Source organism: Mustela lutreola, chromosome 17 (assembly GCF_030435805.1).
Source record: "Mustela lutreola isolate mMusLut2 chromosome 17, mMusLut2.pri, whole genome shotgun sequence".
Lineage (NCBI taxonomy): Eukaryota > Metazoa > Chordata > Mammalia > Carnivora > Mustelidae > Mustela > Mustela lutreola.
In genome coordinates, this window is record NC_081306.1 from 41,937,219 (window position 1) to 41,956,024 (window position 18,806).

General features: G+C 55.9%; 1 protein-coding gene across 1 annotated transcript; it reads right to left on the reverse strand.

Annotated features, from left to right (window-relative positions):
- Nucleotides 1-820: 820 nt before the first annotated feature.
- Nucleotides 821-9,321, reverse strand: MYL10 (myosin light chain 10). Its single transcript, XM_059154770.1, has 8 exons — nucleotides 9,010-9,321; nucleotides 7,786-7,873; nucleotides 5,297-5,389; nucleotides 4,726-4,801; nucleotides 3,786-3,890; nucleotides 2,864-2,942; nucleotides 1,344-1,392; nucleotides 821-1,081 (listed from the first exon to the last, which is right to left on the reverse strand). Exons 1-8 carry the CDS (start codon nucleotides 9,168-9,170, stop codon nucleotides 983-985), a joined length of 750 nt encoding a protein of 249 aa, XP_059010753.1. The 5' UTR covers nucleotides 9,171-9,321; the 3' UTR covers nucleotides 821-982.
- Nucleotides 9,322-18,806: the final 9,485 nt, after the last annotated feature.

Here is an 18,806-nt window from a genome sequence, read left to right on the forward strand (position 1 = left end):
TTTATTTTTAAAATAAATAAATAACAAACAAACAAATAAATAAATAATAAATGATGCAGGATTTTTTTAGAAGTATATTTGGGACATGAGATCTTTGTCAAAAATCTATTCCCAATACTGGGTTTTGCCTTTTCACCTTCTTCCAATATGTCTTCTGCTGGGGGCAAGTGTTTACTCTTGGTGAAGTCCAACATACGCCCTTTCATTTTGTGGTTGGTGCTACACGGGTCCTGTTGAAGGAGTCCCCACCTGCTCCTTGAGCATCCCTTGAATCTGCCCCCTCATCTCCACCTTCTTGCCCTCTGCCCAGCTCCCAGATGCCAGGTCTCCCGGGCTCTGCTCTGACCACCCCCCTCCACCCCCAGGCGGGTTGGGTTGTGAGTTCAAGTCCCACATTGGATGTAGAGCTTACTTTAAAAATATATATAAAAAAGAAAGAAAAACACAAAAATAACAGTGCTGATGAGGATGTGAAGAAAGTAGAAGAACCTCGAACCCCACATCTTGTCCTGCTCACTGCACGACCTTATGGCCCAGGGACAGGGTTGGCTCCTCTGTGTGTCCCCCTCCCAGACCGGCACCGGGTTTGCACGCCCCAGGTGCTCAGTAAAAGCTTCCTAAATGAAGGCATGTCCTGTGGTCCAGCTGGGGATCATTAAAACTGTCAATTAGTTCTAAACACCAGCTCATCAGGAACATTTGAGCAAAGCCGGGGAAATTAAAAAAAAAAAAAGTTTTGGAAAAACCAACAACGCAGGAATGTTTCGCTTTTTCCCCAACCGGAGCATTAATCACGAAAACGCAGGCCTTGTTAGCATTCTTTATTCTTGCTTTGCCCCTGAGCCGGGGACAGGGGGACGTGGGGAGATGCTCCTTTGCACATGTTGGCTGCAGGGGGCTCACCGGGGGTCGCCCCCAAAACACCACGGGATTTTGCTACCTCCGAATGTTGGGGGGGGGCGGGGAGGGGGTCCCTGGCCTGCTAGTCCTTCTCCTCTCCATGCGTGATGACGTAACACAGGTTCTGGTAATCCAGGTTACCGCACGCATCTGGCGGGAAAGCCGCAAACATCTGCTTGACCTGGGGAAGGAGTAGGGAGTCAGCCTGGACTCGGGTTGAAAGGGGGCCGGAGCAGGAGGCCACCCGAGGGTGTCAGGCAGAATGCGGCTCCCCTCTCTGCAGGTCGAGGTGGGGATGGCCAGGGGCCTGCAGCCAGCCTCACTCATCTCTGTCCTCCCCCGAGGAGTCACCGTCTAAAGAAGAGGGGCCATCTCCCCGGAAGGGGGCTTCCTGCCCTTGCCCAGGAAGATTCTAGGCTGTGCCCTGGGAAGCCCGCACTCACCTCGTCCTCACTGAACCGGTCGGCCTGGGTCATGAGCTTCTCTTTGATGCTGCTCGGAGGGGAAAGGAAAGGTCAGGTTGAGGGGGAGGGCGACCCCGGGGTGCACATGCGGATCCCGGGGGTGGTGAGAGCGGACAGGGGGTGGGGAGGCATCGTGCCCCAGGAGGACGCCGGCCAGACGACTGTGTGGCCTCAGGTGGACCCTTCAGTCTCTTCTAGGGACGCTGCTAGTTCGGCCAGGGAGCGACTCGCACTGGCACTTCCCCGTGCCTCCGAGAATACAAGGGCTGGCCCTCCGCCGAGGCAGGAGACAGCCTTGCCCAGGTCTTCTCTGCTCCTCATAGCCCTGGGAAGTGAGTGCTATGAGCCCCTTGTATAGAGGGAACAACCAAGGTGCCAAAAGGTCAGGACTGGCAGTAATAGGATAGGGTCTGAGCGGCCCCAGGGCCTAGGGGAGCAGCAGGAGGTGAAGCCCCACAGGACTGATGCCCTAGGAGCTTGGAGGGCCCCCTCCGGGCCCCTCGAGCAGGGCACAGCGGGCGGAAAAGGGATCAGAGGGCTGAGCCAGGCCTGAGCGCCAAGTGTCCCGCGGCGCCGCAGGGGCCAGCCCGCTAAGGACCGACGCACATTTCCCATTATTTATGTTATGGTGGGACAGTCACAGTTTCCAACTCTCCAGGCTGGGGACTGTTCCCAGACTCCCTTTCAGCCGGAGCCTCCTCTGTGGCCTGCCTGGAAGGTGGCCACCTCTTCCAGGTCCGATAGCCCCGGGGGTGGGGCTGTCGGTTTCCAAACTGGGTGCCAGAAGTGTTCCTGGCCCAGCCCTGGTGGGAGAGAAGGTGAATGCCGGGACAGAGGCTGCCCTCAGTGCCTCGCGGGGGTCCCCAAGACGGGTGTGGGAACCGTGGATCCCGAGGGAGGGGCGAAGGAGAGGGCCCCAGCCCGCAGGAGCCCTGAACAACCCCTCACTTAGCCCTGGGCATAATGTGGCTCACAACTTGGGGGTGGGGCATTGGGGCCCCCACCTCCACATGCCAGCCCAGTGGCCCCCAGTGCAGACACGCAGCCCAGGGCCTGTCGCAGGACCTACCCCACACAGACCCTCTCTGTGCTCAGCGTCCCCCACCCGACCTCCAGCCGCCCCCTCACCAGCCCCGCAAACGCCAAGCCCTGTTCCTTCATAGTTGTGTTGTGGCATCTAGAATGTTCCCTGCCCCAGCCTAAGTAGCCCTTTGTTTCCCTTCAAGGCCCACCTCTACCACTGGGAAAATCTCCCCTGGTGACCCCACATGCCCCATACCACACAGAAATGGGGGGCACCAGGTCCCAGAGAGGGGAAGAGACACCGAGTGGTGGCTAAGCTGGGCAGGGCAGTGCCCTCCTGGCTCCTGGCCAGACACTGCCCGAGCTGGCTAAGTGCTGGGAGACTGGGCGGCAACCGACCCTGACCTCACCCAGCTCACTGACCACCTGAACCTTTGGGAAGAGAAAAACCAAAACAAAGGGCAGAGGGGACTTACAAATCAGCCTTGACGAAACCTTTCCCTTCAGTGTCAAACACCTTGAAGGCATGGAGGATGGTCTCCTCGGGGTCCGTACCTAGAAACAGCACATACAGGCAGGGAGAAAGCCAGCGCGAGGAGTTGAGGGGGCCTGGGGGGGCTTCTTCAGTTGGAGCAAGAGAAGGGAGATTTCTGAGAAGGAATAGGAGTAATGACCAAGGGTGCTGCGTGTACTTATGAGCAGCCTGTGCAACTGTACATGGAGACCCCACTGAGCACTTATTATGGGCTTAACCCTCCTGATGATTGGCCTGATTTTATAGACAAACTAAAGCTCAGAGGTCATGATTAGTGAGGTGGGGTTGGCATGGGGGCATCGCTGGGGCTCTCTCATCACCCAAGACGTGCATGAGAACTGGCAGGCCAAAAAGACAGTGCTGTACTTGGGGGCTGAAGACTGGGCTCGGGCAGGGCCTGGAGATCAGAGGGAAGGCATTGGGAAGGGTGTCGGTGGGGAGGAGTGTCACCTCCCAGAGGGCCTCCTCCCTCTGTCCAGGGAAGCCTCAAGCCCAGGAAAACTCTACTAAGGGTCAGAGGGTGACTCCCCAGGGCCCAGAGAGAAAGGGACAGAGCTGCCTGGACCGCTGCCCTGACCCCACATCCTAGCCCAGGAGCTGCCGTGGTTAGAACTGGGAGTCATGGTTGGGGGTCTATCCTTGCTGAGCCCCTCGAGCTCCTGCTGAGCCCCTCGAGGGGAGGGGAGGGTCTTCACACAAATTGTCTCCTCCCAGCCCCGGAAGTTCTCCTTCTGCTCTGGCCTAGAGGTGGAAACTGGGGTAGGGCTCAGGGGGCTGGCAGCTGGGGCTGCCCTATGCTCCCAGCGGTCTGCACACGGAGCCAGACCGCCCTCCCGCCCCGGGCGACGTGGGGTCTCTCTCACCCTTCAGCTTCTCCCCAAACATGGTCAGGAAGACGGTGAAGTTGATGGGTCCAGGCGCCTCCTTCACCATGGCTTCCAGCTCCTCATTCTTCACATTGATGCGGCCTGGGGCGGGGGGGGGGGGGGACACCCACAGGAGCACAGTGAGGGACAGAGGGGACCCTGCCCGCAGGCAGTCCAGGAGAACAGCGCTCAGGACCAGGGTCTCCCAGTTCTATCGTCCCCGCCCCGCCGCCCCGACCCCGCCTCAGCCCTCAGGCCCTGCCCACCTGCTGGGGGGACCTTAAGAGGGGGTCACATTTGGCCACAGCACTGGGCTGCTCCCAGCCTCACTGCCCAACCCCCCGCCCCCGCTAACACCTCGGCCTCCGTGGAAAGAAGAGCGAGTTGGTGATTATCTCCATTTCACGGAGGAGAAAACTGAGGCCCAAAGAAGCTAAAATGGAAGTGCGTAGGGGCCAGAAGACCGGGAGCTCGGAGCTCATATGCCATAGGAGGAGATCACCTGGGGGTTCCTCATGGTCCCACGGGACAATCACATCTCCGAGAGCTCAAAGCGTAGCTCAGGCACGACTCGGTTATGCCCCCTTCCCGTGAGCTGAACCCCCACCCATTCATGCCTTAAGGCCTCTCCCTGGGCTTCCCCTGGCAGCTGAAACCTGGTCACCTTGAACCCAGACACCTCCCCCAGCATCGCCCACTGCTTTCTTGGTCCCCTTCGCCACCCCGGGCCCCCAGGCCAGGCCATTCGTGCACCTGCTGCCGTCTCTGTGTCCTTGGCCCAGACCATACCTTCCAGGCACAGGCCACCCACCGCACCCAAGCCCCTCATACCGCTGCAACTGCTGCCCTGGCCTGTCCCCAGGTACCCACTCCTTCCAGAAGGCCCGGGCTCGGTTCTGCCCCGAGTCCCGAGCCCCCCCAGCTGCTGGTCACCCACCCAAGGCGGCAAAGGTGTCCCTCAGGTCCTCCTTGTCAATGAAGCCATCCCGGTTCTGGTCCATGATGGTGAAGGCCTGGTGGAGACAGGGGTACTGAGCCACTTGCCCAAGCCCGTGCCCTCCCCCCTCCAAGGGGCTGTCGTCCTGCACACCGCTGCCTGGGGAACCTCCGGCCAGCGGGTTTCCTGGCTCACACGGCACCAGCACGACAGTGTTAGCAGACCCATTCCGTTCCCACTGCACGCCAACACACGGCGGGGGCGCCATGCCCACCCCTCACGTCATGCTGCGGCAACCCCCTTTTACGGAGAGAGAAACTGAGGCTCAGAGAGCAGAAGGACTCACTGAGGTCACGCAGCAAGCAAAGGCTCAGGTAGAGAGGGGGTGGGGGTTGCCCAAAGACAGTAAGTCATGTCTCTGGGCTCAGAGGCACAACGTGGGGAACTCTAAGGATAGTGACGTCATCATCGCCCCCAGGGACCAAGGGTGACCTGGGCCTTGCCAGCCCCTTGGATGCTTTCCATGCATTGCGCTAACACTCCCGGTGGCCCAGAGGGCACACGGACCGACCTCTTTAAACTCCTGGATCTGGGACTGATCAAACATGGAGAAGACATTGGAGCTGGCACCACCTTCTGCTCTCTTGCGGGCTCTTCTGGGTGCCTGGGAAGTGCCAGGTGGGAGGCAGTGAGAGGGCCTTCCTCCGAGGTCAGCCGCGCATTCGACCTGCCACCCACCCCTCCATGCCATGCTGCCCGTCCCAGCCTGTCCCAGTCCCGAGTGACAGGGCCACCCTGGGCCACGGGGCACCGCAGACGGACAGGGCTCTAAGGAAACCTGGCCTGTAAGCGGGGCCTTTGTCCTGCCTGAGGCCAGAAGCCTGGGGACCCCCACCCCATGGGCCAGTCAGCAGCTTCTTGACCTGGTGGGGGGAACCCAGGCGGTATAGCAGAGAGGACCCAGTCCGGCTACATCTCCCTCTGTCCGTCCCCCCTCAGGGCTCCCCAACACCCACCCAGGGCCCAGCTCCGAGTGCGGATCCATTGGGAAACGGCTGCCCAGAGCCCGTCTCCACAGCAGGTAGAGCAGGCGACCACCCACGCGGAAGGTCTCTGGTCGGCCTTCCTGACTCCACGTGCTGCTCGCAGGATATCAGGGGCCTGAGAGCATAACCTTGAGCATTCCCTGAAACCTCTGGGTCCCCAAGACCCCCCGAGGGGACTTCGCCCCCAGCAGCTCTCACCAGGGCCTTCTGTGGGCGAGGAGTCTCAGCCGCGGCTTGTGAGGCCTCAAAGAACAGCCCGGGCTTCACAGAGCCGGAGGGGCAAGGGGTGTCCCCCGACCTCCAGCCCTCCTGCCTCCATGTCAGTGGTGCCAAGCCTCTGCCCACCCCGGCCCGGAGCGTGGGCTCCCCCTGCCTTCCCCCCACTGCCCCGGCCCCTGTGTGGTCTCCCCTTCCCGAACTCACTCCCGTGCCCCCCCCAGACTGCGCTCACCCCCATTTCCCCTCCGGCTCCTGGGCTCAGGAGCTGCACCGCCGGCTGACTTCTAATTAGCTTTTACTGGGTGCTTTGTCTCCACTAATCCTTTGAAAGGGGGCGGGCAGGACACTATGTGCAGTAAAGCCTCTGTAATATTTATAAATCCCTTCAGACATCATAAAGAAAGGAACCTCCCTGCGGGGCTCATCTCACATAATTACATACACATTTCCCTCTGATTAATAAAAAACAATCACTTCCGTCTGTGGGATAGTCTGCTTCTCTCTCCTCAGACCTTCCCCTGGGCCTGCGTGTCCCCCACCCCGTCTCGGGCAACCTTCTGGGTGTCCCTATTGTGAGCCACTGCCCCACTCTGGGCCAAGCCCCCCTCTGCCAGAGCCCCCTGAGGGAGGCCAGGATTGTTCTTGCGGACTCCACAGGGGCCCCCGGAGCCCCAGGGGCCTGGGCGGCCTCCCGCTCTCCCAGCTGGGACCTTTTCCAGCCCAGCCGTCTTGGAAATTGCCTTTTACAATGTGCCCTTAAAAAAAAAAAAATGAAAATCTTCCGAAAGGAGCACCTCGGGGCAGAAGGGGGTTACCCAGACCTGAATTCTAATCCTGCCTTTGCGGCTCACAGCCCTGCAATGCTGAGAAATTAGCAGCCTGCTCTGAGCCTCAGTGTCCCCATTTATAAAACCAAGATGATGTCTACCTCAGAACCTCGGGACACTGATGAGGTGCCTGCTGGGCTCCAGCCAGGCCCTGTGCCCAGTCCCGGGGACCCAGCGCTGAATCAGGCCCTGCCTTGTCCCCAGGGATTCCCTGGAGACAGAGGATCAGTGGGCAATGATGGAGGGACGGACAGACACTAAGAGCACAGAGCAGCCCTTATGCTGTTGGGGCAATCAGGGCAGACCTCTTGGAGGAGGTGGCTTCTGAACTGAGACTTGACAGTCAGGTCAGAGTTCTCAGGCCAGGAGGGAAAGTGAAGGTGTGAGACAGAGACTTGAAAGGGCCGTGCCATTGAGAGTCTGCAGGGACACCCAAGGGGCTGGGGACAGAGGCAAAGAGAGGGCAGCAGGGCAGGTTCCACGCCAGTCTGTAGGTCCCAGGCTATCCTGGAATATCAAGCCTGGACCCCCGGGAACCATGTCCTCTCAATGGGACCAGAGTCCTGCTTCTGCTATGAAACCTCTAAGCATAGCCCACCCTGTCTCCTTCCACCCCCTTCTTCTTTGTTCCTATCCGCCCCCCCCAACCCCACACCGCTTCACCTCAGCAGCCCCCACCGAGTCCAGGAAGCAGAGATGCAAATCGGGACGTACATGGATGGACTGACCACCCGTTAAGGACAGTCCAGGGTAAGCCAGGTGCAGGGGTAACATCAAGGGTGAAGAAAAAGGTCAGGACTAGGGACAACATCAGGTCAAGTTCAAGGATATCAGAGGAGCAAGGTCAAGGTCAGGGTGAGTTCAGGCACGAGATGAAGGTCAGAATCACGCAAGAAGTCAAGGTCACAGGATGAGGTCAGAGTTGAGGAAGGAGGTCAGGGTCAGGAGGCAGGGCAGCCCCAGCATACCATGGTCTGGAGAGCTCCCTCTGGGCGCAGCAGGGCTGGAGGTTCTCGGGGACGGCTCTTTAAATAGCGCTCCAGGTCCGGACAATAGCTAGGAGGGTGACAAAGGACAGGATGGCGCCCTCCCTGCCAGACACCTGTTTGGGGCCATTCGGAGTGGGTGGGGTCCAGATACCGTCCAAACCACAGGATCTCCGCCCGTACTGGGCCAACCGGATCTCTGCTCCCAAGGGACAAAGGCCCAGGAAGGGGCACTTGGCTGAGAACACACAGTATGTTGAGGCCTGGAACCTGCCAGGAGGACTTGGCCTTGGGCCATTTGAGGTCAGGAGAGCTTCCAAGGCAGGGCCAGCCACCCCGGGTGGGGAGCATTCAAGGCTGCAACATGGCCCGACCCCTTGAGCTCTGTGACTCTTGAGTGGGCCACCGTCCTCCCGTGAGAAGTGCAAGCACATGTCACCCCCAGTCAGCTCGGGGAGAGGGTTTCTGCACCAGCCTGACCCACAAGACCCCTCAGGCAACTCGACTACTGCCTTGTGGTTGGTTACTGGGGCAACCATGACCCCCTCCAGCCCTCGGGCCATTGACAATGTCTGAGGAGCTGAAAAGGCAAAGAGGCGGACCAAAGAAACGTGAACGTGACCCCAAAGAGGGAGAATTGGACAATCAGATCCCTTATTCCACGCTGGCTGCAAGTACCCCTGGCTGGGGCCCGTCCCTACCGGGCCTGACACAGCCCAAGAATTCTCCAGGAGATGTGCCAAGCCAAGTCCGCACCTGCCCCTGGCAGGCCCCGTGGGTCTGTCGCCCCCCCACCCCCGCAGGCCGTCTGGCCAAATGGGCTCCCATGTGAGGCCCCCCAATGTCTGATCGGCCGCCAGCGCCGGTAGCACGGGGCTTGTCTCCAGGCCCTGCATAGCTTAACTGTCCCCGGAGCTGGTCTCCAGGCCTCCGGGCCCCAGGATGGCTGATCCCAGCCTGGGTGCAGGGAGTGTGATGATGACAATAAGCGGAGTAACTAACTTTCATACAACACAGAAGGTCAGGCCATGTTCTAAAACGCGTGATGTCACAGCGAATCCTCACCCCAATTTCCTGGGGATAAAACTGAGGCTCACGTGGGTGAAATCACCCATCCAAGGCTGATGAGTGCAAGTGCCAGGATGAGTCTTTCTAGTGATTCCAGAAAGGGAGTTTCTGGAAGGTTCTGCCCATCCTGATGCTCACCTTCCTGACTTCGCTGGGACCTGTGATGGAACCTTCCACCCTGAGCAGGTGGCCCACTGTCCACGTTGGCTTTGGAGAGCCGCCTTTCCTGGCCTGGTCCATGAGCCTGGCCCCGGGGGCCTCCTGGCTCCGGGCTTGCTGAATGGGGAGACGTTCGCCATCTGGGGCTTTAACACCTGCTTCCTGCTGGCTGGAGGGCCCTCACGATCAGCTCTTGTCTCTGGGGATCACCACCGGGGCCTCTCACCCACAGAGGGGCTCTGGAGAGCTCAGGACAGTCCCAAATAGGCGGAGAGCCTCCCAGCCTGCCGGATGGAAGGAAATCCAAAAGAGCATGCCGGTGAGAGGCGGGGACCAAGTGCTTAGTCAACCAGTCCTGATGCTTTCCTTCCCTGGCCTCCTTCTACAAGCAGGGGAGAGCTACAAGAGCAGGGAGAGCTGATCCAAAAAAATCAACAGAGACTGTGAAAACTCACGGGAGAGACGGAGAACATTTGTCCCTGGGGTGAGCAGGGGTGAGGCAGGGGGAGCCTGCAGCGGCCCCGAGCAGGGGAAGCACTAGGAAAAGGAGGTGGCCTCTGGGGTCAAGGGCTTTGGAAGGCAGATCGGCCACACGGACAAAACCTGCAGCCCCGTCAGCCAGGTGCGGCTGCAGAGAGTCTGTTGTCATTGCTGGGTCACACTGTTTGGCTCTGCGGACCACGGGGTGGCGGCCAGTTCCAGGGTCACAGAGAACCCTGAGGGGTCTATGCTCTCAGCCAGGGGCCTTCTGGGAGTAAGTAGCTTCCCAGCTGGAATTTCAAGCTGGTCTGAGGAACGCAGAGGAGTACCAAGCCCCTTGTGGAGGGGGCATTTTCTAGAGGGCAACATGAGCTCCCAGGGGTCACCAGACCTGGAAGAGAGCTTGAAAGACATCAACTGCCTTTGGACATGGCTTTCTCCCTTGCAGGGTGACAGCTGTCACCCACACCACAAGAAGGCAGGTGGTCCAGGTGACCTCGCCTGTTCCTCCTCACCCCTAACTCTCCCTTCTAACTTTCCTCTGTCAGCAGGCTGTCCTCGGCCTCCGCGGCCCCCATCCCGGCCGGCCACCTCCTTGACCTTCACAATTTTCCCAGTGATCTGCAAAATCTCCTTCCTCCAAACCTTTGACCATGGAGCACGTTCCCCCATCCCAACCACACCTCCATCCTCCCATTTTCTATCACTTCTCACCTCCTCCCAGAAGCCTTCCTTGGTTTCTCTACCCTCTCTTCTCCCACTGGAATCTCTGCTTCTCTCTGACCTCCATTCTGTAGACCAGTTATTACCTGCCTTTCCCTGGGCCTTGGGGCCTTACCATCATTGCTGCTTGGCCTTTAGCCACCTGGCCACTAGGAGCACAGAGGTCCCCAGGGGTTTTTTCATAAATAACTTTCCACATGGGAAATCACTGTCATAGACTTTCTGGCTAGAAGGATCTCAGAGCCCCAGCGGAATCCGTTGGCCCCCTGAGTGCAGCCCACCTCGCCCTACTAGAGCCTGAGTGTCCTTTGCAGACTCCCTCGAGTGGTTCTTGCTTGCACACCACCTGTGATGGGGAGCTCACCACCTCCCCCAAGCAAAGGCAACTCAAAATTGGCAAATGTTCATCCATTACCTACTGTGGCCCCACCCTGGTGTTCTGGGGGACTAAAATCTCAGCCTTGACAAATCCCTGGGTTTGAATTATTTTAGTAACACAGTCAGACAAGGTAGGCTGGGTTTATTCACTCATTCATCAAATATTTATGGAGTACTTAAGAGTGCTGAGCATTGAGGGGAAAAAAACAGGTATGGTTTCAAGAGCGAGGGGACAGAGTGCCATTACCCATTCAGAGAAGTCACGAGGGGCTGGGACTTGAGCATGGGGACAAAATGGAAGCTGTCACTGCTTCCAGTGCGCAAGGAGAGGGCGGATGTATGGCACATCCCAGAGCACCCACAGAGCTGCCCGGATATGTGAGGGGCCAGGTTCAGGCAGGAGAGGGGAAGCAGAGGGACCAGGGCGGCTCAGAAATGGTGGCTGAACCATCCAGAGGTGACCCGAGCAGGACCAGGCAAAGAGTTCCCGGACCTGGCTTGGAGGCTCCCTCTTCTGGTTTAGGGTGTCTCCTGGCCCAATGGGCAGAGGGATCCTAGCTCCTTTGTCCCTCTTCAACCATCATACACCACAGCTCTTTTTACAGCAGGATGCTGTGGCCACAGGCCCCTTGAACAGGATTCAGCATTCATGCTTCAGCAGAGCGAGCGTGTTTGCCAGCACCCCCCTCTCCCCCCTCCGCCCGGCTACAGCTATAAACCAGGCAGGAGGCATTCCGGAGACATTCTTCCTCGCTTTAAAGGTTTCCCTGTCTTTTCTAAGTGGCTCCAAATTAGAGGAAGGCTCCAGACAGGGGCGGGTCTGGAGAGGAGGGGACACCAGGGAGTTTGGGAAAAGACAGACCTCCCCTTAATTGTCTTCAAAATCTCGGTCATCCCCTCTGGTAATTAGGGAGTTGACAGTGCATAAGGCAATTTCCTTTGGGGTAAGAGAGGGGAAACAACTAATTGGCTCTAAGCCTGGGTTTTGCCTGCAATATTAACTACAGGGTGGTGGGCTGCTCTGGCCTGAGCCGAGCTCTGGCCCTGGTCACCCAGGAGTAGGGATGCGGAAGCTCATGGAACCCTGCTGCCTTGGGCAGGCCAGAAGGGGCACGCAGTAGCCCCTTCCGGATTCTGAGTGGGGAGGGTCAGCCTCCAGAAGCATGGGCTTCTCTGGTACTGGGGGGGCCCTGCCTCCTAGAGCTTGTTTGGAGAGTCTCTGACAGTGGGGGGTAGGGGAAGCACCCCTCTGCCCACTCTCTGATTTCATTACTGAGCATGTGATGGTGGGGGTATGGTGAGAAGTGAGTATCAGAACCCAGACCTCCTGACCCTCTGCTTGCAGAAGACTCTTCCCATGTGCTCACATCTCCTTTCTCAGACCCAAGTGGCCCCCGAGGTGGACAGGGTTGGCGTGGTGACCTTCTACAATGGAGAGAGCTCAGGGGTCCAGCCATGAGAGCATGGGGTTCTCAGTGCAGTATTACGCACCCAGAGAAGAATGGTGTTAACATCTTCCCAGCCAAAGTAGCCACAAGGCAGGTGGGACTGAGCACCCGCTTGGGCTGGGTTGTTGTGGGGTCTCAACAGCCCAGGAGCAAGCTAGGGATTGTGGTTCATAGTCAGCTCAACCCAGACATGTGGTTATAAAAGTGAACCAATCCTTGGGCTGCATTAATAGAGGTCTAAGTCTTCAATCCAGGGAGGTGACTGTGCTACCTTGCACTGACTACCACAAACAATAGAAGATCTAAGCTTGTTCCTAGCCCTGTGCTTCAGGAAGGGTGCTTTTTGGAGGACAGCAGCATGCAGTCACAGGAATCACGGCTGAGGGGCTCGGGGCTCTCAGCTGGAGAGAAGCAGCCTGATTGGGGAGCATCGCTGTGGCAGCTTTGTCAGTTTACCAGCTGGGCCAAGGCCTCTACATGCACCCAGCCGGGACCAGCCCTCAGTTCTGCAGCCTCTGTCTTCCCTCCTCCCAGTGTCGGCAGTGAGGCTTGCCACCCTTCTCCAACCTTGGCCCATTGGGAAGACCTTCCCCTCTGTGACCCCACTTAAATCCCATTCTTGGGGCTATTAGCTATTATTATGTAAAGAATCGCCCCAAATTACAGTGGTGCGCTCCCAGGTTCTGTGGGTCAGAAATTCAGGAAAGACAGAGCGAGGACAGTTGATGACTGCTTCGTAAGGTCTGAGGCCACAGCTGGGAAGATGTCACGGCTGGGGAAGGCCAGTGCCAGAACCATACAAGGTTTGACTGCTCATGTGTTTGGTGTCTAGACTTGCCAAGACTCAGAGTCACAGCCATCAGATTTCTGCAGGGTGGCTCAGGACGCCAGCGCCGCTGATCCCACAAATAAGGTAGAAGCCCTTGGCTTCTAGCAATCTAAGCTCAGAAGTCCCAGAATGACACTTCTATGATACCCTCCTGGGCAAAGCAGTCACCGAAGCCCACCCAATGGCAAGGAGACCCGCATAGACCCTGCCTCTTGATGGAATGAGCCAAAGAATTTGCAGGCACAGTCTGTGACTATCACTCCCAGCCAGCCCAGGCTTGGGGGAGCGCAGAACATGGCCCAAGGTCACCGAGCTGGTAGGTGGAGGAGCCGGAATTCAGAGCCAGTCTGGAGGGACTCTATCCCTCAGAAAGTATGTGAGCCCAGAAAGCCTTTCCAGAAAGTTCACCTGGGGCCATTCAGTACGGCAGGTGGTCACTCACGGTCTTTCCATAGCTCAGTGGCCTGACGTCAGAAAGGGACCAGAGCAGGGATGAGAAGCCAGGCCCCCTGGTTCACAGAGAGGCGGGCAGCCCTTATTCCATTGGACAGATCGGGAAACTGAGGCCTGGATCAGGGAAGGGCTGGGTCAGGGTGTCACTGTGAAGCTTACACCCCATACCCCCGGGGGCTACCTGGGAGCAGAGCAGGTGAATGTGAACAGGCCCTCCGCTGAGACATGGGGCATCCCGGCAGCCGATGGTGGCTCCGACAGTCCTGGGGCTCCGGGCCCTCCCAGGGGCCCAGAGGCTGCCAAACAGGCCCAATTTGCTGTACTAATGTGTGCTTTCTGCTGCTTGGAGCTTCCTCACACCCTCTCCTGTGAGCCGGGCCAGCGGCAACAGAGCAAACTGTAATTATGGCAAGCCACACCCTGCTGCCCTAGCTTAGCAATTAGCTGGGTTGCCTGGCATCCAGCAGCTTCCACCCCAGCCTGGCTCGGGGTGGGGTCAATCAGAAGCTGGGGGGCAGGGGTGGCCCGCTTTTTAAAGCCCCCACATGCCCTCTCCCAGAAATGAACCTGCAAACAGGGCTTCCTTCCCTAGCTGGCCGCCTATGGCTCCAGCGAGACCTCAATCACCCTCTGAGGGAGATCACAGAGCCAGGAACCAATCCCCACCCCATACACACACACACACACACACACACACACACACACACACAGTCCAGGCCCCCCATGGTGGACGGAACAGTGGAGAGCAGAGCCCTCCCTGGGAGACATCCTTCCCTGGTGCCCAGGCTTATGGGCTGATCTGTACAGGGACTGGCAGAACAACCATAGTCTGACCATGACTTTGATATCAGATAGACCTGGGGTCAAGTCCTGCCAGGCGCACCTGCTCTGTGACCTCACACGTCACTCAAATTCCCCAGGATCACCGTGTCTTCACCTGGAACACAGAGTGAGCGGCGTTCTCTTTGCAAGTTTGTCACGAGGTTTAAGAGCATTATGCCTGGAACGTGATTGGTGCTTATCCATTGTGGCTACAGACCCTATCTGGTCACTGGCAGATGTTGCTGTCAGTGACAAGGTCCCTAACTCCCCCCAATTTTAAGACTGCACCGCCCAACTCACCCCTGTCCCAGTGGATAGGCAGATTACGATCACTGAGCCTCCAGAAAGTGAATTCCTGGGGAACACTGGGTCTGCCTCATCCCAAGTGGGTCCCCCAGTCCCGCAAGGAGCCAGGTTCTTGATGCTTTCTTCTCTGCCTCTCTTGCTTCCACTTTCAAGGGACATGGGGTGTTTGGCTTGTGCAGAGCTCCAGCTTCAGGGAGGAATGGCTGGAGGGAAGGCTGAGGGGATCATCAGAACCTTGTTTCAGCCAGGATTGAGCCCGTGGTTTCTCCCCTCTCTTTGCCCGAGCCCTGGGTTCCCCTCTTGGCCACTGTCTGACTCCATACCTCAATCTGACCAATCCTTTTTGATCTAGAATCCCAGGTGCCCAGTGATTCTGAATGTTGCCTCTGCTGCACAAATCAAGGCTCCTTGGACATAGCCCACAGTGACCCTCATGTTTCAGTCTTTAGTTCTACACCTCCAGACCCAATCACTGAGGCAAGGACACCATGCACAGGTCCAGGGAGATACTCACATATATTGCATCTGCCTAGAACCTAGAATACAATGGAAATGGTGACCTCTGCAGTTGAGCAGTGCACAACCCAAATGGCTGTACATGGCCACCCCTCTCCAAGGTTCACATTCTCAACTCCTTCTCTCAACCACATATGACACATGTCCCAGGGCCACAGGTCCAGCCATCGAACTGACCTCTCCTGTAGGACTTCTGTCCCAGCAGGATGATGTTCTCTGTGAAGCAGAGGAAAGACTCCCTCTTCACTCTCTTCTGGATTGGTGCTCTCCTAGAATTCTGAGTACAGTTCTGGCCTACTTTGTGGGAGAAACAGATACACTGAAAAAGAGATTGCTGGGACTTGGGAGATGGTAAGAACCCAGACTCACATTGTCCACGTCTGGCTGGGGCCATGAGTCAGCAGATGGCCCAGCAGAACCTCTCAGAACTCAGGTTTACAGAACTGGGATGATCATGATTGTTACTTGTGGGATACCCTCATCATTGGCTTAGGCTTGGCCTTTTCTTTTTCTTAATTGAACTGATTGATTGATTGATTGATATAATGTTACCCATGAATCCACCATCTGACCCAGGAACTAGAACATCACCAAAAACTTATATCCTCATCATCTGTCAGAAGCCATCCTGAATTTTGTGTTTACCACTCTCTTCCTTATTTTTGTTTTATTACATATTCATGTGTGATTACTTAATATATTATTTAGCTTTGTTTTTTTTATATTTATTTTTCTTTTTCATTTTTTAAAGAGGCTCCACACCCAATGTGGGGCTCGAACTCACAAACCTGAGATCAAGAGTCACACGCTCTACCGACTGAGCCCCTTGCTTTGCTTATTTTTAAACTTTAATGTACAAATACAGCAGAAGTCTTCAGGGACTTGCTTTTTCACTCAACGTTATATTACTAAGTATGGAAAACTGAATGACTGGCTCCAGGCTTTCTCACCTCCCAGATCAGCACCGTGGGTAAACTATTTCCCTGCCCTGAGCCTTTAGGCTTGGCCATGTCATGCTGTAAGATCTAAAAATTCAAGTCCTGTCTTGACCTCTTTAAGCAAAATGGTGCTCACCAACCCACAGACCTCTGGCTGGGGCAGGGCTGCCGGCCAAGTTCAGTCTAGATCAGCCGAGACCAACCAAGCCCCAGCGAAACTAGAGATCCATGAGAATGAAGGATGACTTTCACCATTGGAGATGTGGGGCCATTTGTTAGGCAGCATTATCGTGCCCATAGCTAACCATTACATCGGAGTTCGTCATAAGAAGCTGTATGTGGCTTATTCTCATAAACCATGGTCATGACCACAGCACCAAGGTCACCCTTTTGCTATCATGAACACCACCACCTTGGACACTCTTATAAAGATCTCTTGGCGCACGTGAGCAAGAGTTTCTCTCGGGAATACGGTGAGAAGTAGAAATGCACATTTTCAACTTCACGAGGTAGTGTCACGCTGTTTTTCAAAGTGGCTGTAAGGCTTTTCAGTCTCACTAGCTGGATATGAGACTCTGGTGTATGAGCCCCATCCTCTCCAACACCTGTTGTCAGACTCATGAACTCTGGCCCCATTCAAGGGGTCTACCTGGTGTCTCACAGCATATGGGAGGAATTGTGTTTCCCTGAATAGATATGTTGGGATTCTCCCCTCCCGACACTCCACCCAACCAGACCTCAGATCATGGTCCTATGTGGTGGTAGTCTTTATAGAGGTCATCAAGTTAAAATTAGGTGATTAGAGCTGACCTTAGTCCAATACAACAGTGTTCTTATACAAGGTAAGTCTGCTTACAGACACAGACATAGAGGAAAGACAGTGGGAAGACACAGGTAGAGAGCCATCTGCAAGCCAAGGGACACCTGAGGCTAGCCTAAGCCTAGATCAGATTCTCCCTCCAAGCCCTTAGGAGGAGCCACCCTGGCCTACATGGTGACCTTGGACTTCAGGCCTCCGGGGCTGAGAGACAATGACATTGTCTTGTTGAAGTCCCACAGTTTATAGCACTTGTTACAGCAGCTCCCGGAAGCTAATACACACAGCAATCTTAATTGGCTCCTGCCTGATTACTTCGTGAGGCTGAAGCTATCCTCTTGTGTTTATTGGTCTTTTCTTAAACAGGTATATGAAATGCTGTTCTGGTCATTTGGCGATTTTTCTATCGGGTTTTTTCCTTCCCGACTTACAGGAATTCCTTATTGATTCTTGATACCGGTCTCTGCTGGCATTTTCTCCATTGACAGCTTGTGTTTTTATTTTCTTTAGCATTTCTTTTTATGGGGGTGCCCTGGGTGGCTCGGTTGGTCGAGAGTCTGGCTTTTGATCTCAGCTCACGCCATGATCTCAGGGTCGAGGGATGGAGCCCCGCGTCAGGCTCTGTGCTCAGTGGGGAGTCTGCTTGTCCCTCTCCCTCTGTTCTTCCCCTCACCCCCTCTCTCAAATAATAAAATAAAATTTAAAAAAATTAGGATGTCTTTTTATGAATAGAAGTCCTCCATTTTAGTGTAACTAAATTTCCCCGTCTTTTCTTTGGAGGCCAGTGTTTCCTGTGCCTTCTTTACTAGCAGCAGCTAACGCCAACAACCGCTAGTACTACATTTTCTATAATGGGGATAATAAGTAAAAATAGCAAGTGACAAAATACCACACAGGATTCTATTTTGGTGTGTGGCCAGATGCACTGAAACCTGCCCACCTTTCAATAGGCCCGGACTTGGAATAAAAAGCAAACGATTCGAGTTGGGTCTGTCCCTGCAGGGGCAGGTTCATTGTGACTGAGCCGGGCTCCCGCCAGCAGATCCACCCTTCCAAAGCGAGCAAGGCCAAAGCCGCACTGCCAAGGGAAGTATGGTGACCTTGATTTGAAATTGGCCTGTGTTCTTCTGAGAAAGAAATCATGAAAACAGTGCTCGCTTTGGCAAGATGTGCATCACTCTTGTCCTTCTGGGGAAGATTGCATTGCTCCCTCCAGCAGGGTCCTGAGCCAGGCCGGGGCGCCCGGCATCATCCTAAAGAAGGCACCAGAATGGGGTGGGGGTGGGGCAGATGCGGAGGGTCCCAGGTTCGCTATCAGAGAAGCTTAGTGGCAACATTCTGTTGGAAGGAAGGACTTGAATTAAAGTCGGCTGGCTCAGTTGGTTGAACGTGGGATTCTTGACCTCAGGGTCCTGAGTTCAAGCCCCACATCGAGCATGGAGCTTACTTTAAAAAAAAAAAAAAATTAAATTCATATAACGAATGCCCTGAATATCTACACTGTTTGTTTCAGGGAATGGAGGCGGGCCCAGGGGGCCCTGGAGGGAACTGATGGGAGAGCTAAAAATCCACTAAGCCATCACTTGTGCCTTGTCTGGTCTAGAACCAGAGGGTGGGAATTTCCTTCTCCGGAGGGGAGTGGAGGCATATCCAGGAGAGGAAGGCAAGGCCCAGGATGGTCAGACGGAGGGTTCGCATGGGGAGTGGGGAAGAGGGAGAGCGTGGAAAGAGGGCCCTCCCCTTAAGGAGGACTCCTCCCTACTGATGATGTCATGGGTTCCAACTTTTCTTCCTCCACACTGTCTTGCCATCCAGAATCCCAGCCTGTCCCATCTCCCGATCCGCTTACTTGGGGGGACTGTGATAATTAATTTTACGTGTCCTCTGGACTAACCCATGGTGCCCAGATACTTGGTGAAATCTTATTCTGGATGTCTCTGTAAATGTATATTTTAGATAAGATCAGATCGGTGGACTTTGGGTAAATCAGATGTCCTCCATAACGTGGGTGGGCCTCATCCAATCAGTTGAAGGCCTTAATAGAACAAAAACTTGACCTCCTGTCA